Source organism: Drosophila navojoa, chromosome 2, assembly GCF_054131105.1.
Source record: "Drosophila navojoa isolate 15081-1374.11 chromosome 2, UAZ_NAV_1.0, whole genome shotgun sequence".
Lineage (NCBI taxonomy): Eukaryota > Metazoa > Arthropoda > Insecta > Diptera > Drosophilidae > Drosophila > Drosophila navojoa.
In genome coordinates, this window is record NC_142890.1 from 2,142,670 (window position 1) to 2,166,978 (window position 24,309).

Consider the following 24,309-nt stretch of genomic DNA (forward strand, 5'->3'; position numbering starts at 1 on the left):
AGCCAGTCGAGTCAGTCGGCCACAAAGGGGGCGTGGCGCCTGCGGCAGCGACTGTCATGAGAATGTTTCGACAAACAACAAAAGAGCATGTTTCGAGGCAATAATAGACGATGTACTCAAATGTCATTCCATGGCCCAGGGAACCGCAGTCGAACGACCAATTTTTTCTCTCCTCTCCTCTTCTCTTCTCCTTTTTTTTAACGAAAAAAATTATCATAAATTTGTCGTTGGGCCGTTTAGATGTTGATGTTCCGAGCAGTTTTAACCACTCTCATGCCAATATACATTATTTTTTCCGCTTTTTGTTTTCCTCTGTTGCCTGTAACCAAATATGCAAAGGCTAAAACACGAGCAACCAAAGTGGCCAACACGAAAACAGCTCAAATTTATAGCCAACGACCAAAACAAATAATTTGAAAATTCGTCACACGCTAGTAGTTAAATATTTAGAAGAAATCAGAAATATTTTTAACAACGAATTTTAAATACACTGAAGAAATATACAAAATTTTGTATTTGGTTTTTAGGATTATAGTATATAGTAATATAATATTTAGTAATTCATCATTTATTGTAGCTAATAGATCAAAAAGATGATCTGATGCTTCCTAAAAAAAACCTTCAACATTCTATAATCATCTAGCCTATGTTATTCTGCTCTTTTCTTTTTGTTGTATTTATTTTTTTTCTCTTATCTAATTCTCTTTAATCTATCTCTTATTTTGCCCTTTTTCGGATTTGCCCATGTTTCAGCTGTCTCCTGATTTCGTCTGATATTATACGTATCTTCTGATTTCTTATATCTTCTTTCTTTTTGTGTCTACCTCTGTCTCCGTATATATTTCCCTCTCTATCGTATCTCTGCCTCTCTCTCTGTTCCTCACAGTTCACATTCTCAGCTCTTCTGATCTCTTCTCTTTGCTTCCTTCTATTTGATCACTCATTCCATTATCATCCCTTTTATTCTGTACGAGGACCTCTCTTCTTTTACCATCTCTCTCTCTCTCTCTCTCTCTCTCTCTCTCTCTCTCTCTCTCCTCTCTCTCTCTCTCTCTCTCTCTCTCTCTCTCTCTCTCTCTCTCTCTCTCTTTCCTCTCTGTTCTATTCCCGTCAAAATACTTTTCTATATTTCCCTAACTTTTTGATAGTTTCCCCAGCCTTGAACCTTGTATTATTTTGTATAGAATTTCACTTTAGTTGACGCAGAGGCAACTGTACTCGGACCGTAGGACGTTCGGCTTGTGTGCGGCAATTCAGTTAGGCTCCGTGGCTGTCTGCTCTGCTTAATTATCAATGCAAGACCTTTGTTTTTGTTTTTCACATTTTTTCTTTTCTTTTCAATTTTCTTCTTTTTTCCTCTCTTGGTTTTTTGTTTCATTAGACTGCAAATGCAAAGAGGCCAGACATGGCTTTTGTCGTGCGCATGGGAAATGAATTTCCCTTTTGGTTTTTCGGCGACAGGAAATGGCCAAAGGCCATTTTTGCTAGAAGCACTTGCAAAAGGGCAGCACTCGAAAATAAAAAAAGAACTCAAAACAGAAAAAGACGTTACCTTTAATAGTCTGCTTAAATAATACTTAAACAAAAGTAAATAGAAATGGAAATAGACTTATAATTATGCATATTGCATGGGCAGCAAGAGCCACGTCATTTGCGCAGGAGCCACGCATGCGAGCACAAAAACAAAAAGTATTACGAAAAGTGCGTAATTTCTGCAACTGAAATCCATTTAACTTATGCACACACACACACATACACACACACACACACGTGTCATATATGGGTAAATAATCTAGAAACGAGGGGCAAATTACACAGCGCCGATTTCGAGGCCCCTTGAAAAGGACTCTGCCGTTAGCTGTCTTGCAGCACCCCTCAGAAGTCGCCGCCTTTTCATGGCATAAAAAAAAAGTTTTGCGGCTGGCATTCGACCTGCCCCCAGCTCCTGCCCCCAGCTCCTGCTGATGCGTAATGGTCGACTTTCTGGTAAGGGGCAGATCAATATCCTTTTATGCGTATTCACACACACACACACACTCACACACACACACAAATATGCATTTGCCTACACGCATTTGGCCTGCAGACTTTTGCTGCTGTTTAGAAAAATTGCGAAAAAAGCGCAGAGAGAGGGAGAGAGAGAGAGAGCAGCAAAATAAAAAAAAAAAAATTGCTGGCCAAACAGCAAAAGAGTTGATTGCATAAGTGCGGCCGGGGCGTATACGCAATATTTGCCATCAATTGCAGCTGGCCAATGACGGCTGGCAAATGGGCAAAGAAAATGGTCGATGGGTATTAGTTACAAAATGCCTCTGCCTACATTTTCCAGCCAGGCCAAAGAGATATTTATTTTAGAAATTTTCCTATTTCAGCATTGAAGCATTTCACGCTTCAGTTTGAACTGAAGTTCTATTTGATTTAGTTGGCCCGGCCCGGTCCGGCCTTCTTTTGTTTGGCCTCATTGGCCAGTTGTGCGTTTATTTGAGCATAAATTTATGATTAGGCCTTTGAAGTGGCAGCTAATGAGCTGTAAGCCAGGCAACAGCATTAGCCAACAGTTGGCTTTGCCCAAGGCTTGAAAGGGAATTCTAGGAGCTTCAATGAATATTTGAAATTCTGATTTCATATGTGAATAATCCGAGATAAATCTAAACATTCCAGCTAATATGAGCTATCATATTTTAATTAGTTTACCATAGCACGTATTGGCTTTGTGAATAACTCTAGGTAAAGCTGAGCTCAGTTAAATTTGACTATCGCATTCCAATTGGGCTCCCATAACGCAGCTAATTAGCACCGCAGCTCGAACTCTAATTGGATGTAGCATCTGTGCGTATGTGAGGTTTTTCGTTCTGCGGGAATCATTCACAGTCACAGCAGTCACAGTCGCCGTCACCGTCGCAGTCGGCGTCGCATTCACATCGGGCCAACTTAGGCTCACATTTAGCGACCTACAGCAACTGAAAGCTTGTTAACAATGAAAACAACTTGGCAAATGCTCTATGGCTTCCTGTGGCAGGCTGTCAGCCAGGCAACCAGTCGCTGCAAAAGTAACAGCAACAAAAACAACAACAACAACAATAGCTTTGACGCAATGTCAAACACCTGCTGCCAATGTTGACGCCAAACACGAAAAAAGGCGCACGGCAACAATACAACGAAGCAAAAAGCCAAAGAGTAGGAGAGTAACAGCAACAGCAGAAACAACAACAACAACAACAACATACAACATACATATATACATATATTGTCCGCCTGTGCGTCCGTTGCGTTTGTTTCTTCGGCTGGTTAGGCAACAAATTCTGCGCAAAAAGTGCAATGAACTTTGCAACGCTCAAGGGAGCAGAGAGCAGGAGCAGGGCAAGACACACACGCACTCGAGCTGCATGTGCATGTGTGTGTGTGTGTGTGTGTTTAGAGTATGGGAATGCTACTGCAGCACAATTTCTGTGTGACTAAAGAGTCACAAAAGATATCAAATACCCAAAATGCCAGCAAAAGAATGCCGTAAAACTGTCAATGCTCGTCAATGGTATACCCTGTAATTTAAGATCGTGAGATATGCAACTGGTATAGCGAATATCCTGTGTATGTTGTGCATAGTTGTATTTTGTCTTATATATCTACTTACGACTTTTATTTATTAATATTTATACTCATGTTTTTACCCACACACTATTCAGATAGATCATTAGATAGATCTTTAGATACGTATATACATATATATTTTATAGGGTATACGAATATGAGGCACACGCAACATTTACTTCATATGATTGGCATGCAAGCTGTTTTTATTTTTTTTATAGATTTTTATGACACGCCATGTTTTTGGACTGCCATATGGACTGAGTGCAAGCAAATAATAGAAAAGCTTGTCAGAGGCATTAATTCCCAATTCATCAAGTTTCGGCCGGACACCAAACTCGACGCAGTTGAAAATAAAGTCAACTTGAAATGTGCCGCCAGTTACCTCTGTTGTAGTAGTTGTTGTTGTTGTTGTTGCTGTCTCCTACCCTTGGCCAGTTTCGTCTAGCTCAAAAACCTAAGCCACTCGAATGGCTCCTCGCTGTCAGTTTTCGTTGTTGAGCAGCCAAGCCAAGCAAGCCAAACCGAGCGGCTGGCCAAAAGCAGATGATGAAGCCCTCAAAGTCAACAACAACAGCAGCAACAACAACAATAGTCAGCAAGAAAAACTACAACCAAACAAGCTGCAATAGCGGCGCATCGGTTTAGGCCTTTGAAAGTCCATACGCAGCGACACTGCACGTGTGCTTGTATGTATGTGTGTGTGTGTGTGTGTGTGTGTGTGTACCAGGCCAGGCGACACATCTGCTCATATGTAACTACATAGATATATACATATTTTCCTTTTTTTTCTGCAACTTTTTCTTATTTTCGCATTTCGCCTGCAGTTAAAGCGCAAATGTTCTCAAATTACCCATAAGCAAAAAAAAAAATAAATAAAAAACTAAAAAAAAAAAAGAGAGAAGAGAAGTAGAAGCGGGAGTAGATAGGGCATAGACAGAAGCTCTGCTCTGTCGTTTGCTGCATTTCGGTTGCGCCTCATATTTCGTCTATGAAAGCTTGGGGCTTTGCCTGCCCCCAACCAAGATCTCACCAATGCCCGACTTCAGGCAGCCAGACGATAGACGGAAGACGGAAGACGGAAGACAGAAGAATTTTGTGGTTTCCAGCAACATTTTTCTTTGATTTTTCTAGTTTTTATTTATGTGAAGACAATTGAAGGGCAACAGCAAATAAGTAGAATCGACAGAGCGTACAATTTCACAGCGTATGCAAAATGAACTAGTTCAATTATTTTTAGGCTAAGAGCCACTTGAGGAGCGCTTGAACTAAAGTTTTGATAGGCGTATCATATCTCTTATCTCTTTATACTTAAACGACTTTTTGAATTGTTTAAGCTTATACATGGAGCATTGGGGTTTGTTTCTTTTAAAAGTTTGCAGCTTGAACGGCAATTGTTGTGTTTGATTGAACGGGTAGCACAAATATGGAAGAATGGGGTTTATTATATATTGCATATCTTGATCAAATTTGCCAAAATTGAATGCCATTTGCTTTGCCACACAAACTCTTATCTCTCGATCCATTTGGCATATATAATTTTATTATTATTAGCTTTTTTATTATATATACGCTCAAAATCCAATTCATATTGATAACTAACTTTCATTTGCCGATGGCTTTTACTACGTTATCAATGGGATTATTATACGTGCATTACGAGACCTATCTAGCGACAGTCTCTCTCGCTCTCACTCTTACTCTCTCTCGCTCTCTTTCTCTCTGTCTTTCTCTAGTACATGACGACACATGTAAGGCTGCCTGCCACAGCGCCATAAAGCGCTCACTTATAGTTTTTTATGCACTTTTGATATGCGTATGCATGTGTGTGTGTGTGTGTGTGTGTGAATGCATTTACCAGTGCACTTTTCGTCATTCAATTCGTCAGTTTGCCAGTAAGTCAGCCAGTCAGTCACTCATACAATTCGTCTTTTGTGCATTTGAATGCATGTGTGTGTGTGTGTGCTTGTGTGTGCGTGTGTGTGTGTGTGTGTGTGTGTGTGTGTGTGTGTGCTTAACTCGCCACAACTTCATTTTGTGAATGCACAATGGGTGCCCTAACCTACGACAACCGAATATTCGCCATTCGGCCAAGTTCAATGAACCGCGCGTTTAGTTGAATAAACTTCACACACACACACTCATACACATACACACGCATACGCACGCAAAGCTGTTGACGCGTCGAAGCGCACAAAAAGAAGCGGCAGGCAGAAACCAAAAAGAGCGTAGAATGTCTCTTAATGCATGATGAGTGTGTGAGTGCATTATGTGTGTGTGTGTGTGTATGTGTTGGTGTTGGTGTTGAGGGCCGCGCTGCTGGCTACTTAAATGACATGCTTTTCAGCATATGTCTGTGTGTGTGTGTGCGTGTGAGCTGTGCAAATTGATAGCGCAACTGTATTTGTTCTTTCGTTTCTTTTACGCTCATGTTTTCTTTTTTTTCTGTTCTTGCTTCTTCTTTTTTTTTTTTGTCGCTTCGCCTTTTTGACTCTTTCAATTTGTCTAATTTTCAATGACGTCGTCAACGCACCGAGGCAAAAACAAATTAGTGCTGCTCTGCATGAGAAAGTGGCATAAAAAACATGTCAGTTAAATACGTATGTATATATGTGTGTGTGTATGTGTGTCTGTATGTTTGTGCGCATTGGCATTGGATTTGAGTTTTATATCTGCTGATGTGCATGTGTGTGTGTGCGTGTGTGTGTGTGCATCGACGTTGGGCAAATCGAGTTAAACAGCTGCTCGCTAAATAATTCAATAAATCGCGCTAAGCTAGAACCCAAACCGAAACCCAAGTGTCAGATCCCAGTTGCCAGTTCGCAGTTCCCGGTTCCCGGTTCGCAGTTCGCAGTTCCCAGTTTTCAGTTCGCAATTCTCAGTTCCCACTTCCCGGTCGCGCACACACACACAGACAGCAAAGCTCAGTTTCATTTCACATATCAACACACACACACACACACACAAATGAAATTTAATTTCGACGTGCAGTTTGATGGGGCAAACGGAGCAGAAACCCAACTAACCCAGCCAGCAATCGAAGAGATCCAAGGCACTCGCAGTCGCCGTCGCCGTCGCAGTCGCCGTCGCTGCCAACAAAAATAACTGCTAGATATTAATAAAGCAGCAGAAAAAAATGCATATGAAATTTTAATATGCAAAACGAACGAAAAGCAGCAGGCAAAATAATAAAACGTACGAAATGCAGCAAAAAAAAAAAAATAAATAAAAAAATAAAAGAAAATAATACACTCCAAGAGATTGGGATAGATAGAGCGAGACTTAGGCAGAGTGAAAGAGAAAGATAGAGTATATGTGCTCATGTATATATAAATCGAATGTTCAGGCGCTTGGCCCTAGGAAGCAAGCAGCTTGGCATAAACGCATATTACATTACGGCCAATCGAATAGACTGGGCGATAGACAGCCACACACACACGCACACACACACACGCACACTTGGAAAGGGCGTCAAGGCGGACAAGCTATGATTTTTTTGGGTGGCAGACAACCGATAATAAAAAAACAAACCAACTAAAACATGTGTCTGTCTATATGTGCTCGTAAATAAGATGCTGTAAATAGCATTAAGAGTCTCCTCTTTACCGCAGTTGAAAAAATTGGTTTGAATAGAAGAATATACGAAGTGGAAATACCCTAACTGAGCCTTCTGCAGTTAGTGGGAAACTATAATTTATCATTAAACAAGACATGAGATTTAGATTATGGAAGAGATTGAAAATAGATCTATTGCTTAATTCAAACTGGGCAAAATTTAAGTATATGAAGCAAACATGCTTATAAATAGGGTTTTCAAAGTAAACTAAATTTTTAAATATATTTATTTATTTATTGTTACAAAAAATTAAATCTATATAACAATTTTGAAGCCAGAGCGACAAAGGCCTTCAGGCAGAGTTTTTTAAATATATATTTAAGTTAATTTTATAGAAATGTTCTCATACCAGAATAATTGTCAATTGTCTTACAGAGAGAGCTACATATCTGAGCCATATTATCAAACCATATATCTACGACCCACCTACCACAGAAATACTAGCCAGGAATAGAAAGGATACGACTGTTTCCGCCTCTACATATTACATATTCCATTAACAATTTATAATACCCCCTCGCTAGTTACTACCTAGGGTGTTCAGATATTGCTTGCATGCCGTTGCTGTAAAGGTTCGTTGGAAATCTGCTTAGGGAAAACATGCAATCGAATTGTTGTCGAATTCTGTAGCCAAATAACAAAGAGTATCTATCGCATTGAATGCGATTGAGGAATCTGTGAAATATAACATATTTTATGTATAATATTTTATTATTACTCAGAAAGAATTACAAGTACATGTAAAGTAAAAGGGACTACTTAAGTATTCTGTAGCCAAATAACAAAGAGTATCCATGAAAGTTGCTTGCATTGAATGCGATTGAGGAAGCTGTCAAATATATAATATTTTATATATAATATTTTATTATGGAACAAATAAGAAATAAGTTTTGGTTACTCAGAAAGAATTACAAGTACATGCTAAAGATTTCTCGGAACTACTTAAGTATAGTATATATATATGTACATATATCACATATCCCAATGAACTCATCCCAAATGGACCAACTACAGTTAGCCATAATCTGTAAAGCTTAACATGTTCATACATGTGCATATTGAAATGTTTGTTTTAAGGATGTTTCACACAAATTGCCTCTATTCACATTTGATTGAAGCGCAACTAGTGGAGAGAACTGTGATTACTGGCTAACTGACTGACTGACTGACAGACTGATTGACTGACTGACTGACTCACTCGATGGCCAGTGGGTGCTGCAATTTGATTGCTGGTGTAAGCTTTCCCAGAAGCGATTACAGCTGACGAGAGCTTACAGTGGCTGCCATAAGCGCATTAACGCCGGCAACATGAATCATCGGGCAATTGCACAAACATGCGTTACGTATACGCCGCGTGCCCGCATTTGCCAAAAATACAACTGCAACAAGAGCAACAGCAACAGCAACAACAGCAGCAGCAGCAGCAACAACACGCAGTGCAAATAAATGCCGGCTGGCTGTTGCCACACTTTTGCCAATGCCAATGCCACAGCATGGTGCACATGCAACAACGGCAACCCGTAGCTGACTGCGTGCTGCCGCCATCGTCCCATTGCCATAGATATAGATGTATATATACAGTCGCGGGCCCTGGGCTCGACGTCGTGTTGCTGTGCCAAAAATAACAGCCAGATGATGCGGAGCTGGCAACGGCTGGCCAGAGTGCGGCAGACTGGGGCACTGCTGCTGTGGCATGGCCATGAATGGGCTTCGCCTTTTTTTGGGCCTCTGTTTATTTTTTGTGCCTGACCAAAAAGCGCAGCTGCCCGAGACGAAGGTCGCGCACGCAACAGCAACAGCAGCAGCAGACAGAATTTCATTAGACGCATCGCAATGCAAATGTTGCTGGCAGCAGTTGCCGTTAAGTGGCTGCTGTTGGCTGTTGGCTGGATGCAGCAACAGGATGTGGCAAGCCGCGCTTTGCTGGAATGAAAGCGAGAGTTGTTGCCACTTGCCACTTGGCAGTTGCCTCTTGCCGGTTGCCGGTTGCCGGTTGCTGCGTGGGTGGATGTTGGCTGGCCATCGTGTGCCATGGGCCCGGCCGCATAATCATGTAATCTGGCCTTCTCTCTCTTCTCCCCCCTCTCTTTCTCTCTTGGCCGCTGCTGTTGCTGTTGTTGCTGGCTATATAAGTGACTAACTTCAATTAGGCGCTGCTTTGTGGAGTTGTCCGGGCCAGGACAATCAAGTTGTCAACGCAAATTGCACAGTTGTCATGGAATTTGCAGGCAAAGCGCCTGCAATTGGATGGGATTAATGGAATGTCAAGTGTTTGCCATTGCAGTGGAGCTAATTCTCTTCTTTTTCTCTCGTTTGTTGTTGTTGTTGTTGTTCGAGTAAAGATAATTAACAGTTCATTGACAATAAGAGCTAAGCTACACATAAGTGTGTAATTTATTCTAATGCAATTTTGTTAAATTGCAGTTAACTGTTGATTGTTTGTTTATCAGCTGAAATCTATCAATATTATAAATAACATTTGAAAATATATACATACATACAAAAATTAAATGAATCAAGAAAAATGTAAAAACAACTGAAGCACTTTAAATAAATAATCAATAAATAATAAGTATTGCAAATACTTAATGAAAATATACAAATATACATCATTAAAAATAAAAAAAAAAAAAAAAAAATTAAAATTAAAAAATAAATAATAAATTAAATTTATTTTAAACCTATTAATAAGAAACAAATAATTAGTAAAAGATAATAATAAGTATTGAAAATATATAGTAATAAATTAATTAAAAACTATTTACTACTAAAAATAAATAAAAATAATCATAAAATAAAATGTATTTTAAACTTAATATTAAGAAACAATTTTTTAAAATTTTTCCGAAACATGAAATTATATTATTAGAATATTTATTAAACTTAATTATAAGCAACAATATTTTACATATTTTTGGAATTAAATAATAATTAAATAAAAGAAATAAAATTTATGATAGAAACATGAAACATGAAACATGAAATTATATTATTAGAATATTTATTAAACCTTATTATAAGCAACAATTTTTTAAATATTTTTTTAATTAAATAAAAGAAATAAAATTTATGATAGAAATGAATATAATAATAAGCAAAGAAAATATAATAATGGATAATGGATAATAATGGATACTTTCGATTCTATACTTTTCAGATATCCATATTGTAGGATGATCCATATTGTAGGATTGTAGGATTATCTGAAAAGTATAGAATCGAAAGTATCCATATATATACAATATATAACTGACTTCACCCCTTGTTTGAATATTTATTGATTTCATCATAATACTCAGTATTATATAAAGAATGTATAAGATATAAAATAATTACTCCTTAAATGGTTTACAAAGAGTTTAAGATCTACAGAACATTAACGACATTTGACAACTTACAAATGCGAATCTATTCCGTAACCTTAAGTGAATAAGCAGTGCAGCAGTTGATGTTACGAAATTTTCAGCTCTGCATGTGCCAAATACACCTGTCAATCACTCAGTCTGACTAACTATTTATCTAGTATATGACAACTGCGACTATATGAATTTCGTATAAACGAATTTCCCCAGTGCTTAGTCGTGCATTTACATTCACTTAACCCCACAGACACAACTGTACCAAAAAAAAGAACAAAGCTACCCAAATGAAGGGCATACAAAAATGGTGCACTCTACACACACACACACACACACACACACACACACACATGTGCACACAAATGAAATGAAAGAGTAAAGAAAAACACATACTTAGCCGTACGAAACATACGTGAAAATAAAAAAAAAAAGTTTGCCACTCAAAGGCAGACGCCCAGAATGCAGCCTGGCACACGTAGACAGCAGCCAGGGCGGCAGCAGAGCTCCGTTTGGTGTGGATGGGTGGCCATGTGGGAGTATGTGTGTGTGTGTATGTGTAGGTGTGTAGACAACTGGTAACAATAACGGTATTTTCGATGCGGAGCAGCGGCAACGTCGACGTTGACGAAAAGGACGCGCAGGATGAGAGTTGCTTGTCGACGACGAGTTGCCAACAGCCACTTGACACTTCCGTCGTCACATGAATGGAGCCGTAAAAATGCGACGCTGCATTCGCTCCTTTTTTTACAGATTTTCATACACCCGCTCAACAGGGAATTGGGGTATATTTGCTGTGCCTAATATTTGTCTAGCTATGCATATGAAATCCATTCTAGCTATAGCATACGCCGCGCTAAGATACAACTAACAACTACTATTTCAATAGTATCCTACTAATAATCGCATTTCTTCTACTACTTTTTCTACTACTATTTTCCAATACCTGTAACTAGTATTTAGTAACTTCTACTATTGCAATAGTTTCCTGCTAATACTCTTACTTATACTACTACTACAATATCCTAATTCCACTATCCTACTATTATTATTGCTACTATTACCTACTACTATTACAGCTTACTACTACGATTGCTGTTATTTCTACTAGTACTACAATGTCCTAATCTACTAATCTTGTTGCGACTTTTACTACTACTACTATTACTACTACTCTTCTTATATCTACTACTACTATACCTTCCTACTATTTCAATTATTTCTACTACTATTTGTGCATCCTACAACTTACTACTACTTCCATTATTTCTACTACCATTAATAATTCCTACTACTATTTCCTACTTTCTACAAATTACTACTACTTCCATTACTTCTACTACCCTTAATAATTCCTACTACTATTTTCTTCTTCCTGCAACTTACGACATCTTCAATTATTTCTACTACTACTAGCATTTCTACTACAACTTTCTACTACTGCAACTATTATTTCTACTACTACTATAATTTCCACTACTACTATCATTACTTCTACTACTATTCTACAAGTATTAGTACTATTACTCAGACTACTTTGTTTACTACTATCATCATTTCTAATACAACTTTCTAATGCTACTACAACTATTATTTCTACTACTACTATAATTTCCTCTACTACTACCATTACATCTACTACTATTCTACTAATAATAGTAATATTACTCTGACTACTTTGATTACTACTACTATTTAAAGATTTTTGTTTGCTAGCGAAAGATGGCTCTACCGGTAGAGGCGAAACAAAAGTTCTTCGCTAGCGAGTATTTCGCAGTCGGTTGCCTGAAATCACAGCGTACTTACCAGCTTTTTTCTGTTATATTTCGTTTATGTTTCCTCCTTTTTTTGGGCCAGTCGAGGGCAACGTTTTTATTTGGGCAGCAATATGAATGGGAGCGCTTGTGCGAGTATGTAAAATTAAGCAAATACATTCATGCATAATTTTTATGGCACGTCGGGGGACAAGAAATGACTCTTTCACATCGTGTAGTATGTATGTACAGATGTATGTATGTATGTATGTATGCATGTACATTTGGGATGCCAAAACGTTTTATGAACACGTTTCTCCTGGCACTTAATGCAAGAGTTTACAAGCCACCTAGAGACATGGCATGGCAGGGGATAGCACGGAATGGCATGGCGTGGCATGGCATGGCATGGCATGGTAAGCTGTGGCTGGAGGCATGGGCTATGGAGTCATTAGCGCAAATTCACAGCGATGATTAGTTAAAAGCGGGACAGAGACAGAGACAGTGCCTAGAGAGAGAGAGAGAGAGAGATAGGGAGAGTGAGATAGGGAGAGTGAGAGAGAGAGAGAGAGAGAGACTGGTCAATGCACGCCAAAATGTAAAATGGGCCGGGCGCCAAGGTAGGTCAGCCAGCGAATAGGGCCCAAATGTGTTGAAGGCTTCTACTTAGCGCATGGTAAACAGCACAGAACATGGCCCAAGGAGTAGCCCGCCAGGGGCGTGGCTGCTGCAGCAGGCGGCGGGGGTGCACTGTGTGTGCAGCGTTGCATGCGGCGCAGCACGCACTTGCAGCCTTGCCGCACGGCGCAGCAAACAAAACTGGGATCGGCTCTTGCGGCTGCTGTTTGTTTTTTTACTAATTTTAAATACCCTCTCAAAGGGGGAATAGGACTATGCATCTCAATATGTATGGGGCTTAACTATAAAAAAATATTGGTAGAAAAAATCAGATATAAAAGAGAGTTTTCTTTAGCTTCTTTTCTATATTCTGAAATATACATTGAAAGTTTTTTTTCTCAAAATTCTAACTGAGGAGAAAAATTTGGAATAGAATCATAAAAGAGACTGTCAGATTATTTATTATATTATATCTAAGCTGATATGCTATATATAAGCTTTGTCTTCAAGTTTAAAGTTGAAATGCAAAAATAAATATAGCATAGAAATTTAAAGGAAAAATAATGGAATTTTATATTTAACTTTTAGTTAAAAGACATTCTGAACTTTAAAAAATATATACATAGGCTATAAGAGTCAAAGGGTATTCAGATTTCGGCTTTACTCAAACTGCTTGCTTCCTCTTGTTCTTGGTTATGATTGACTGAGTTCTGTTGAAACTTTGGCGTCTGCTGGCACGCATGAATTACAATTTTCGAGTAACGAAAACCGCATGCACCTACACACACACTCACAAAGAGAAAGAGAGAGGAATAGAGAGACCTAAGCACTGGGAGTGCTACAATTAGCACTTTTTACACTTGGCTGTTTGGTTATTTCAAGTGGTTCTGATAAAAAAGCAGCTGAAAACGGAAACTCCATCAACAGTTTTTTGCCTTGAGCTAGGCGCTTGAACCCACCGCCAGCAACCACGCACCCGCTGACCCACCCGCACTCACCGCTGCCGCCCAGCTTTGGCATGATTTCAGGTAGCAAATCGTTTAGCGGCCTAAAAATGACACTGTCCGCCTTTCGAGTAGTTCTTCTTCTTTTCGCCGATAACAAAGTTTGCTCAAAAATGGCGCCCATAAAAAAAAAGAAGAAGAAAGCCAGAAAAATGTAAAGCCCAAAAGCAAAAGCAAAGCCTATTTGCAGACCGCATTCTCAGTCTGGCCGCTAGAGAACTGCAGAGAGCTCTGAGTGCGTTATAAGGTAAACATTTGTTTTTACTTTTTCATTTGGCAAATAACATAAAGCAACAGCAAAAAAAACCGTTGAACTCGGTGAACAGAGTCAGCTAGAAGGAGAGAGAGTGAGATAGAGAGAGAGAGAGAGAGAGAGAAGGATATACAATGCATCGAGTTGGAGATAGGCATAGAGAGATAGTGAAGAATGAGTATTAAAGTCTTAGCAAAGAATTACAGTTAATTTAGATATGATAGAAACCACTTAAATTCAGATTGTGTATATATAACCGATATATAGCAGTTATAACAAGATATCCTATAGTTTTGAGACTTTCGTATTCATTATCGAAATTGAAATGAGTATATTAGTTTGGGCAACGTCTGTCTCTCTGTCCGTCTCTCTATTCTTCTGTCTACTGAGCCAGGGTTTTCGCAATGCGACTACTGGAGGCATATCTACGTTCATTGGAGCCGTGGCAATTTAAAAATCCCAACGTGAATGAGTATTCAGCAGTCGATCATGCCCAACTGCAACTTTTTTTCTGACTATGTTTGGTTAATATTGTTCTCATATATATGCACATGTACATATTAATATATCTTTAAAATATATCCATTGAGTTTAAATATAAATAATAAATATTATTCCGAGTGTGGAAACTCTTTTTTCACTTCCTTAGAATAAATAAACAACTCCAATCGAAAAACCATGCAATTCCAATAACAAAAAATTATCACACCGTTTCCAAGAAATGCCCAACCCAACCCAACATTACACCCACACCCACACACACACACACACACACACACACAGAGAGAGAGGCGAGCGATTTAGTCGTGGCGTCTGACGATCTACAAGTGCTGAAAAGTTGATTGCACTGCGTGCCAGAGTTTTGCTAAAGCAAATATTGTTTAATAACATTTTTAAAAATAAAATTTACTGATTACACGCGCGACTGCCACAACGACAACGACAACGACATCGAGAACGCCAGCGTCGGTGTCAGCGAGGCAACCAGTGGGACATCGGCCTCGGACCTATCCCAAGACAAAATACAACCAGAACAACAACAACAAAATTGAAATAAAAATAGAAATGAAACAAAAAATTGATATGCCCCACACTCGTGTGGCTCGGAGAGGTTTACTGCTGTGAGATATCAGAAAAGAAATTATGTTTTAAAAAATTTGACTCATTTTGTTGATGCGACGTCGCATCACACCACTAACCGCATATTGCGTCCCACCTGGATAAAATGCATAACCTCCATGATCAGAATGAATATCAGAAAGTTTTCGAGCGACTGCCGCAACAGCGTGTAGACCACTTGCTCGTTCTGCGAGCGATCGCTAGAGACCCACACCAGATAATCATCGCCCAGGGCATCCTGAATCGAGCGATTCGTATACCTATAGGGATACAACAGATGCACTCCAATCCGCCAGAACAGCACAAAAAATATGCTGGGACTGTTTGCCATTCGATTATCAATTCGATTTGGAGAGAGCACTTTCTTTACACACTTACGCCATGTCCAGCCTTAGGGCAGCAGCCTTTTAATTAATCTGCCTTCCCCTGACTTTATTATGTTTGTTGGCTTTTTTCCCTTTTGTTACTTGTACAATGAAATTTTGTATATGCTTACGTCCAATTCGTAAAAAGGCTGCTTTTGTAAACAGTTTGAGCATATATTTATTTATATACTTTATATATGTAATATAGATAAAAATCTTTGATTTAAATTTCAGCTTTTGAACGATTTCAAAAGGCCGTTATTTAGCTGGTTTGAGACCTAGCTAAAGTGTTAGCTAAGACAGCACATGCCAGAGCGAGATAGCTGCATGAGTTGCGCTGAGTTGTATAGCAAGCAGCTTTAGAAAGCCGCATTTAAAAAGTAAAAGTGAATGAATATAAAAATTAAAAGCAAATAAATAACACATATAAGAAATACAAAAATATATGCTGCATTTACTCAGACAAGGCAATTAAAGTGGACCAAGGACCACACACTACAGTATAATCACAATCCTTAGGCAGCTGCTGCATAGCATTAAAACTATCCAAATAGGCCGATTTGGGCGGCTGCTGACCAAGTTGTCCGTGTGCACACCAGCCACTGGCCCAGAGTCGACCACAACGGCGCTGGATGAGCGTGTGCCGTGAGCCTGCGTAAGCCTTTACAGGAGCACACAGATCAGCCTCTGCCTCAACTGCTGCACAGCATGCTGGCAAATCCTGCAATTGGGGCAAAGGATAGACCGTGGGCTCCTTAAGCAGCCCATCCGGTTTCATGACGCGCATGCCCAGCTGTCCATTGCAATTCCAGCCCCACACATAGAGATCGCCAAATGCGGAGATAGCTGCACTGTGCCAGCCACCGGCCGCAATGTGTGTTATCTAGCAAATAGGCATTAGTTGAATAACGAAGATAACAAACTGACATACTGACAAAATTAGTCATGAGTCTATTTGCTCACCTTAATGCCCGCCAGTGGCTCGAGTAAAAGCGGACGCTCCTCCACGCCCAAACTGTCGTGACCCAGTTGCCCACGTCTGTGAAGTATGCAAATGCCTTAAATCTTAGTCAAATTAACGATAGTGAAATCTTACAGTCCGTTGCCCCAACTGTAGACATCGCCATTGCCGTTCAGTAGCAGCGCGTGCTCGTGTCCACACTCCAGCTGCCGCACTCGCCACGAGCCCTGCGAAAAGCGATGAAGGCAACTGGGTATGCTGTACACAGCATTCCCTGCACTGATGGCCACATTGATGTGCGAGCCACAGGCAATGTGGGTGATGGAGATTTCCTCGGCTTCCTTGGCCTGGCCAAATATGTTTCGCTTTGCAGGAGGTGCTTCTAATTTGACGGCCTGCAGTGTAGCATTCAACTCCGCTCGCAGCTTATATAACTGGCCATTCTGTAGCAACACCAAGCAATGGGCATCGCAAGCAGCCAAAGCTGTAATCTCTTCAGTTGCCTGCACTTCCAAAGTTTCTTCTGGCTTGTCGGCTAGCAATCCTTGCAGCCACAGTTTCTTGCCCACAGCATAAGCCGTGTAACGCCAGCTCAGAGCAAGTATTATTCTCCCATCGCTATCATCCGACAGACTGATTTCTACCAAGGATTTAAACATACAAAATTAGCATTTAATTTGAGCACGTATCAACTTGTTGCACACTTACGAACCGGTTAGGGCATTGACTCGACCGGAAGTGCGTTCCGTGTTGCTCGCATTGTGCTGACCAAATGCATTGAAGCCCGTAAATAGCAACCGTCGTCCCATCTTCCGCTTCTCGGAGAGCGTTTGCGCAGCGGGGCGATTCGATTCGAAGCGGGGCGCTACCTGCGTCTGCTCTGTTGCTCTATTGTGTTTGGTCGACCGTTGTTCAGTTGCTAGCTAGCATTGCACCTGTAATGTTGTCGGCGATTTTGGTGGTGGTTTTTAATCAGTTTTTCAAATTCGAGTGCTAGAGTTCAAATTAATTTAACCGATCGTCGCTGAGCGTGCCAGTATTGTTATTGTTATTCATCAAAATGGTAGGTTGTACGCCCACTCATTCCATATCGTTGAGCAAACAAAGGCTTGAATAATTGTAGTTTTTTGTAATATTATTAAATCGCCTCAAATTATCCAATTTATAATTTGTTTATTATTTGTTGTCGTCATGGCAACTTGTGCATGTGAGCATATCGATAACTGACGCTCATTGCCAGCTGTTGCTGAAGAAGTGTGACCAGCTGTAAAAGCTCGATAGCTCAAGCGATAATATCGATTTGCATAAAGCGCGCCCGTTAAACGAGATTCAAACGTGAGAGCTTTAATGTTTAGCTCATAATGTTTAGCTGCAGTAAATTCATTCATTCATTTACTCTTTAAATATTCATTTTATTTACATATTTTTGTATATAGGGTCTACTTTCGCTGCTGCGCAAACTGCGACCCAATCCAGAGAAGGAGGCTCGTATTTTGCTGCTCGGCTTGGACAATGCAGGCAAGACAACAATTCTCAAACAGCTCGCTTCCGAAGATATAACAACGGTGAGTATTATGGAACAGATGCGTTCTTGCTTTCCTAATAGACTTTCCAATCATTCGCAGGTGACGCCTACCGCCGGTTTTAACATCAAATCCGTTGCAGCAGACGGCTTCAAATTGAATGTTTGGGACATTGGCGGTCAATGGAAGATTAGGCCCTATTGGAAGAACTATTTTGCCAACACAGATGTCTTGGTAACCAAGCCAAAGAAACTGATAGTCATCAGCTACTCTACAATGCTCTTTTTACTCTAATCAGATCTACGTTATAGACTGCACGGATCGGGCACGTCTGTCGGAAACAGGCAGCGAGCTCTTCGAGATGCTCATGGACAATCGATTGAAGAGAGTGCCGCTGCTGGTCTTTGCCAACAAGCAGGACCTGCCCAATGCCATGAGTGCCTCCGAGGTGGCCGAAGCGCTGGGTCTGGTGCGTCTGGAGGAGCGCAGCTGGGAGATCAAAGCCTGCACAGCTGTCGATGGCACTGGCATCAAGGAGGGCATGGATTGGGTGTGCAAGAATATGAAAAAATAATTTAAGCAGAAGAGGAAAATGTTTAATTCAAATCAATGCAAATGTGAATATTGTTTTGTTAGAAAAGAAAACGTAATTAAAAGTGTCCTTAAATATTAACTCATAAACTCTATGATTGAAAAGTTTTAGCCTTGTAGTATACAAATCTAAGTAGCTTAGAAGCTCGTATATGGCTAACACTTGAAAAAAACACAAACAAAAACAAAACAATCAAATAAATTTCCAAGCTATACAAAGTTATGACCACGCTCCTGGGCAAACTGCGCAAAGCGCCCAAGCCGGAGTTCAATGTGCTCATCCTGGGCCTCAACAATGCGGGCAAGAGCACCTTGGCGGCACGTCTCGGCCTGGAAACCGATGATGCCGTAAGAGCAAACTGATCTTTGATACCATATCATCTATTATATTTATACACGTAGGTCAAGCAGGTTACTCCGACGGTTGACCTAACAGAAAGGCATTTGAAATTTAAGAAAATGAAAGTTTGTTTGCGTGATTTGAGTGGTCAGTATAGAAAGCGTAAGTCGTGGCACACATTCTATAAGGATGCCAATGTATTGGTAAGTGGCACATCCTAGTCCTAGCCCAGTCCATACACTTCATTATAATTCTTGGCAGATCTTTGTTATCGACAGCGCGGATGCATCTCGCCTGAGTGAGGCACGCTGTGAGCTGTGCGAGGTTCTGCTGGATGAGCGACTCTCGCATGTGCCGCTGCTGCTTTTGGCCAATAAACAGGATGCCTTTGGTGCTCTGCCCGGCTCCATGATTGTTGAGCTGCTAGGCCTGAATCGCATCGAGGATCGTCCTTGGAAAATATACGAATGCTCCTCACTGGCAGGTGTGGGCATCGATGTGAGTGGAGATTTATAGAATATATAGTATATATTAAATATATATTGAACTGTTTCTGCACCTTAGAGCACCGTTGATTGGATCTACGAGCGATTGAAGAAACTGCGGCCAGCTAGTCTTTTTAGTAGGTTTTTTACTCCTTATTTTTTGTTTGGGCCCACATGTTTGTTGGATCGTCGACCACGGGGCATGGACGATTAATAAAATTTATGTAACTGGCACACATCGAATAATCTATTATTCATTTCGAATTCAATTCGAGCAACAACAACTACAGGTCGAAGAAGAATGACAACAAATAGGCCATGGCACACATCTGGGCAAGAAGAAGAGAATTTATACTGAGTTTAAATACATTTCCTTTCGATAACTAAAAATTAATGTTGCAACATTTATTTTGGATTTAAGATGTTCTCAACAACGAAATTTTAATACTCTTACAAAAACAGATTATCTTAATGTTAACTTGAATCAGCTGTAATATTACAATACGAAATGTAGCTAAAACCCCAATTCAAATAAATGTACAAAAATGTTGAACTTGACTTGTAATAGACTCAGCAAAGCTCTATCTAGTATATTTGTTTTTGCTTTTAGCTTCGATGAGCTTTAATAACAGTTCGAAAATGTCGTTAGAATTGTTGTCATGTAATTCTATTCCGCAAGGGTAAGCGTGTGTGTGTGCGTTAACTTAGCATAAAGAACGAAAGAGAAATAAAGCTAAAGCATTGACTTTGACCACGCCACTGCGAGAAGAGCGACACACTAAGAATGTGTGTGTAAAAAGAAAGTGGGTAGAAAATATAAACAAAGTTAAAAGCCAACAACACTGCCATAGAACAGCGCAAAAGTATTTCTACACAAAAAAGTATTATACACACACACGCACACACATCATGTACGTGTTTATGCGGGCAGCAAACTGACGTGGACGGCCCAGCACACACAAGGCGCAGGCGTGAAGAAGCTTAAGGCCAAAGAGAGTAGGAGAGACAGAGTGAGATGGAGAGAGCGCGCGTGATCAAAGCAAAAGGAGAGCGCGCACAGCGAACACAGCTGTGCTCGAGGTCGAATGCAACATGTTGCATCGGCCCAGACGAGCGACTTAAGAAGTGTTACACACTGACTTCGAAGCACAGAAGAAAGAAAGTTTTCGTCTGGGTTGGCTGTGTTTGCTGCGCTACGGGCTTGGACACGGGCATACCTACATACACATATACATATACATATATAGTATATGTTTATTCATATTTTACTGTAGCAGCATAAGAAACGATTTGGGATTTTGTCTACCAATTTTTCAAGTCAGTGAAGCGTCGGTTGTGTTGTTGTTGTTGTTGTTTAATTGGCCCAGCAAGAAAAGAAATAATATATATACAAAAAAAAAAAGTATCTCAAGTGTGTGATTGTGAAAGTTCTTGCCGAAAAAATTATAAAGCAACAAAATGTATATGAAACGAGCGCTGCTTCTGCTGGCGTTGCTGTGCGCACAGCCGTTTGGCCATATGGCCGAAGAGGAGTCGAATCCATTGCTGGATATGGCCTCTGTCTTTATACAGGAGGCATTGTCCAATAATGGTGGCGGCGGTGGAGGCGGTGCGGCCGGCGGCGGTGGCGCTGGGTTGGCTGGAGTGGCATCCCTAATCGGCAGCTTCATGCAGGCCAATGGCAAAGCTGGAGGAGGCGGTGGTGGCGGTGGAGGAGCCGCCATGCAAATCCTTTCGGGCCTGGGCAGCATGCTGGCCAACAATGCACGTGGCGACAATGGAGGCGGTGGTGGCGGTGGCTTCGATCCCTCCATCATTGGCAATGTCCTAGAGATGTTCACCCAAGGCGATGACGAGGATACCGGCGATGCACAGAAGCGCAGCAACGGTGGCAGCAGCGGCGGCGGCGGCGGCGGTGCTGGCGCTGGTATTGGCCTGGACACCATTCTGCAAGTGGCATCTGCTTTTATGGGCAACCAAGGTGCTTCCGAAAAGCCCGCCACTCTCCCACATCAGAAGCAAAAGAGAGCCGTCAAGGAGGAGGAACCGGAGACAGAGAATGGCTTCATGAATCTACTGCCACTAATCATGCAGGCAGTCAGCTCCTTTGCCGGACCCGAGGGTCAGCACACACAAGAGCGCCATAAGAGCCATGCCTGGGTCCTGCCACCATTCCTGGAGCATGTGCACGTGCTGTGGGACCATTTCTCCAACTCCGAGCTCGCGGATGCGCTGTACGAGAAGTCGGGCGTCAACAAGATAATGAAGGTAAGTGACATATTCCAAATTTTATTATTACTCGGAAAAAAACGAGGGTCAAATGAGAGCGCTGTAATATGACATCGATTACTTATTCATCGATATATGTATATTTCCTATTTGTTTAAAGGGCTTCAAGGGTCGCGATGGCAAAGTCGATTACGATAAACTGTTCGAGTCACTGAACAATCAATCCTTCCGTCGTCGCTGGATCAAATCGGCCACTTTGTATTTGGCTGACTGGGCCAGCTATATAGCCAATCCGGAAAACTATCTCAGGTGAGCGTTTGCCGGGTGATCGATGCGTGTTAATTGTGGAACACGATTCTCTGTCTTAACGGTATTAAGCTGTTTAGCACCCTAATGTGATACGATTCTAACTCTCAGCGATGCTTACGTCTAATTGCAATACAAAGGCGAGTACGCAACAGCTGCGTGCTGCTGTTGTTGTATCTGCCTGTTGAATTACCGTTAGCTGCTACCTGTTTGGCATCGAACATGTTTGAAGCCAGCTCGCTTGCGCGCTCACTTACCTTTTGACACACTTTTTTAGTGCTGGCAGCTTTTAGAACATGGTTGTTAATCTGACTGGTCAACAACAATAAGAAGAAGAGAATGTAGAAGAGGAGAAGAGAGAATTCAAGTCCAAATCCAATTGCAGGCTTCGCTTTTTCGGATTTGGGTGTGCGCGCACGCGTACATGAATGTGTGTATATGTGCGAGTGTGTGTCGGCTTGCATGTCTTCGAGTGTGTGTGTGTGTGTGTGTTGTGTGTTACAGTTACAACGACGATGGCATCATTAAGCATACAAATAAACCATACGAATGCCAGAACGGTTCATTTAGTATGCATGGTTGTTGTTGTTGCTGTTGGCAAAACCTGTTTGGATGAGGAAGTGGGCCAAAGGCAAAGTAAATACTTGAAAAAGCGCCGAGCCGCGAGTATTTGGGTCAAGCTGACTCAAGACTGAATAAAAATGCAAAATTTTTGGCAATTATATTAATTATACACGCCCCCGCTTATCATCAGCATATTATCATCAACAGCATCGTCATTATTATGATCATCATTGTTATTAGACAACAATAATAACTTCCACTTTCTAGCGGCCCTTTCACTCGAATAATGCTGCGTCAGCATTATATGAGCAACTATTTGATTTTCCTTTTCTTTTTTCATTTTTTATCTTATTGCTTTTTGCACTTTCCACAGATACTTCCAGACGGCGCAAATCATGTTTAACGGTCTATTGAAGTCTCAAGGTTATCCCAAGCAGACCTATTTCGATCCGGCACGCCCCAGCGAAACCATTTCGAATCTCTTAAACCACGTGGCCAAACACCATTTGAATGTGAAAATTGATTCGCGTCAATACGTGAAGCCCGCTGTTGGCTATGCCAAGGAGCTGCTCAAACTGGGCCAAGCACGTGGTCTGCTGCAGTTCAATGCCACCGAGATCAGCGATCGATTGACGGATACGCTCAACCTAGAGGTAAGTTCATGCCACAGAACCGAATTGGAAAACAGAAAACGAATCAAAGCCAAGCAGATAGCACAAATGCAATTAATTACGCTACAACAAATTTTCTCTTTTCCCATTTTTCTTCTGTTTCTACGATTGCTCGATAAACGCACGAAAACAGGTTATCGAACCGGTGCTAAAAGTCCATCGCGCCTACAGATTCATCTCCAAGTCGCCGCAATGCGATCGCTATGTGCTTTGTGAGCTAAATGCAGCCGCTCTCGAACAGCAACAGCAGCAGGAATCGAAGAAATCGACGAAGACAACAGCCGGCGGTCTCATAGCCGGCGTTAGTCCGAAAATCGTTAAGATCGGCAGCATGGGTGCCGCGATCTTCATTAGCACTGAAACCGGTACACCATTCTGGACGCTGTTCGGTGTAATCAATGCGCCATATAATTGCGAGGTGAGCATCCGTCTCTATAGCCATTACAATTGTTGTTACCGTTATATATTTGGTATTTGTTTCGCTCACCTCACCCCTCCAGGCTAAATATCCCGTCGACTGCAACGGCTTCCACGAGGGCGAGGCCAAGGTGACCACAGAATACGTGCACAACGAGTTGTAGTTGCCCCAAACTACCAACGACGACTGCTAAGCGTGCTTATTAGAATGATATAGATGTAATTGAAATGATTAAATGATTTCTCAATGTAAATAGTATTACGAACGGCAATAAATCTTAATGTAACTGGAAGTCGTATGATGTATGTCTTGGTTGAGGATGTAAATAATCAAGTTTCAAGGTAACGAGGTAATTTATATTTGAATAATAGATCAAATTACTCTTTAAAAAACATATTCATATTACAAAAAGTAAAATATTTTATTAAATTAATAATAAAATCTAAGTATTTTCAAATAATCTAATTCTTATATAAAAATCGAATATGCAAATTTAAATAATAATAATTTTTAACAATGTATATTTAATTTTTGTATTCATTTTATAT

General features: G+C 40.7%; 5 protein-coding genes across 6 annotated transcripts; 3 read left to right on the forward strand and 2 right to left on the reverse strand.

The window, feature by feature from the left end:
* Positions 1–15,027: 15,027 nt before the first annotated feature.
* Positions 15,028–15,832, reverse strand: LOC108660293 (uncharacterized). The gene is made up of 2 exons (XM_089265517.1): positions 15,687–15,832; positions 15,028–15,628 (listed from the first exon to the last, which is right to left on the reverse strand). Exons 1-2 carry the CDS (start codon positions 15,689–15,691, stop codon positions 15,376–15,378), a joined length of 258 nt encoding a protein of 85 aa, XP_089121643.1. The 5' UTR covers positions 15,692–15,832; the 3' UTR covers positions 15,028–15,375.
* Positions 15,833–16,098: 266 nt separating this feature from the next.
* Positions 16,099–20,076, reverse strand: LOC108660290 (RCC1 domain-containing protein 1). Its single transcript, XM_018113635.3, has 5 exons — positions 19,942–20,076; positions 17,347–17,569; positions 16,770–17,274; positions 16,637–16,712; positions 16,099–16,556 (listed from the first exon to the last, which is right to left on the reverse strand). Exons 2-5 carry the CDS (start codon positions 17,441–17,443, stop codon positions 16,128–16,130), a joined length of 1,107 nt encoding a protein of 368 aa, XP_017969124.1. The 5' UTR covers positions 17,444–17,569; positions 19,942–20,076; the 3' UTR covers positions 16,099–16,127.
* Positions 17,557–18,828, forward strand: dnd (dead end). 2 transcript variants are annotated; one of them, XM_018113639.3, is made up of 4 exons: positions 17,557–17,697; positions 18,071–18,199; positions 18,260–18,391; positions 18,456–18,828. In XM_018113639.3, the coding sequence occupies exons 1-4, from the start codon at positions 17,695–17,697 to the stop codon at positions 18,729–18,731; spliced, it is 540 nt and encodes a 179-aa protein (XP_017969128.1). In that variant the 5' UTR covers positions 17,557–17,694; the 3' UTR covers positions 18,732–18,828. The 2 variants fall into 2 exon arrangements, with proteins under 2 accessions (XP_017969128.1, XP_017969127.1); XM_018113638.2 differs by having other exon boundaries at positions 18,071–18,391.
* On the forward strand, positions 18,909–19,819 carry LOC108660291 (ADP-ribosylation factor-like protein 3). Its single transcript, XM_018113636.3, has 4 exons — positions 18,909–19,096; positions 19,151–19,291; positions 19,350–19,586; positions 19,653–19,819. Exons 1-4 carry the CDS (start codon positions 18,971–18,973, stop codon positions 19,785–19,787), a joined length of 639 nt encoding a protein of 212 aa, XP_017969125.1. The 5' UTR covers positions 18,909–18,970; the 3' UTR covers positions 19,788–19,819.
* Positions 20,077–20,700: 624 nt separating the features above from the next.
* On the forward strand, positions 20,701–24,053 carry LOC108660289 (uncharacterized). Its single transcript, XM_018113634.3, has 5 exons — positions 20,701–21,841; positions 21,963–22,111; positions 23,046–23,325; positions 23,477–23,761; positions 23,844–24,053. The coding sequence occupies exons 1-5, from the start codon at positions 21,032–21,034 to the stop codon at positions 23,922–23,924; spliced, it is 1,605 nt and encodes a 534-aa protein (XP_017969123.1). The 5' UTR covers positions 20,701–21,031; the 3' UTR covers positions 23,925–24,053.
* Positions 24,054–24,309: the final 256 nt, after the last annotated feature.

What these genes read in the sequence shown, in the direction of transcription:
- dnd (XM_018113638.2), top strand. An exon ending in TTGCCAACACAGATGTCTTG is followed by an intron (nt 18,392 to 18,455) that starts GTAACCAAGCCA and finishes TACTCTAATCAG; the next exon opens with ATCTACGTTATAGACTGCAC.
- LOC108660290 (XM_018113635.3), bottom strand. Translation starts at nt 17,443, where the DNA reads ATGGGACGACGGTTGCTATTTACGGGCTTCAATGCATTTGGTCAGCAC. An exon ending in TCGAGTCAATGCCCTAACCG is followed by an intron (nt 17,275 to 17,346) that starts GTTCGTAAGTGT and finishes AATCCTTGGTAG; the next exon opens with AAATCAGTCTGTCGGATGAT. An exon ending in AGCCACTGGCGGGCATTAAG is followed by an intron (nt 16,557 to 16,636) that starts GTGAGCAAATAG and finishes CCTATTTGCTAG; the next exon opens with ATAACACACATTGCGGCCGG.
- LOC108660291 (XM_018113636.3), top strand. Translation starts at nt 18,971, where the DNA reads ATGACCACGCTCCTGGGCAAACTGCGCAAAGCGCCCAAGCCGGAGTTC. An exon ending in GCCTGGAAACCGATGATGCC is followed by an intron (nt 19,097 to 19,150) that starts GTAAGAGCAAAC and finishes TTATACACGTAG; the next exon opens with GTCAAGCAGGTTACTCCGAC. An exon ending in ATAAGGATGCCAATGTATTG is followed by an intron (nt 19,292 to 19,349) that starts GTAAGTGGCACA and finishes AATTCTTGGCAG; the next exon opens with ATCTTTGTTATCGACAGCGC.
- LOC108660289 (XM_018113634.3), top strand. Translation starts at nt 21,032, where the DNA reads ATGTATATGAAACGAGCGCTGCTTCTGCTGGCGTTGCTGTGCGCACAG. An exon ending in CGGATACGCTCAACCTAGAG is followed by an intron (nt 23,326 to 23,476) that starts GTAAGTTCATGC and finishes GCACGAAAACAG; the next exon opens with GTTATCGAACCGGTGCTAAA. An exon ending in ATGCGCCATATAATTGCGAG is followed by an intron (nt 23,762 to 23,843) that starts GTGAGCATCCGT and finishes TCACCCCTCCAG; the next exon opens with GCTAAATATCCCGTCGACTG.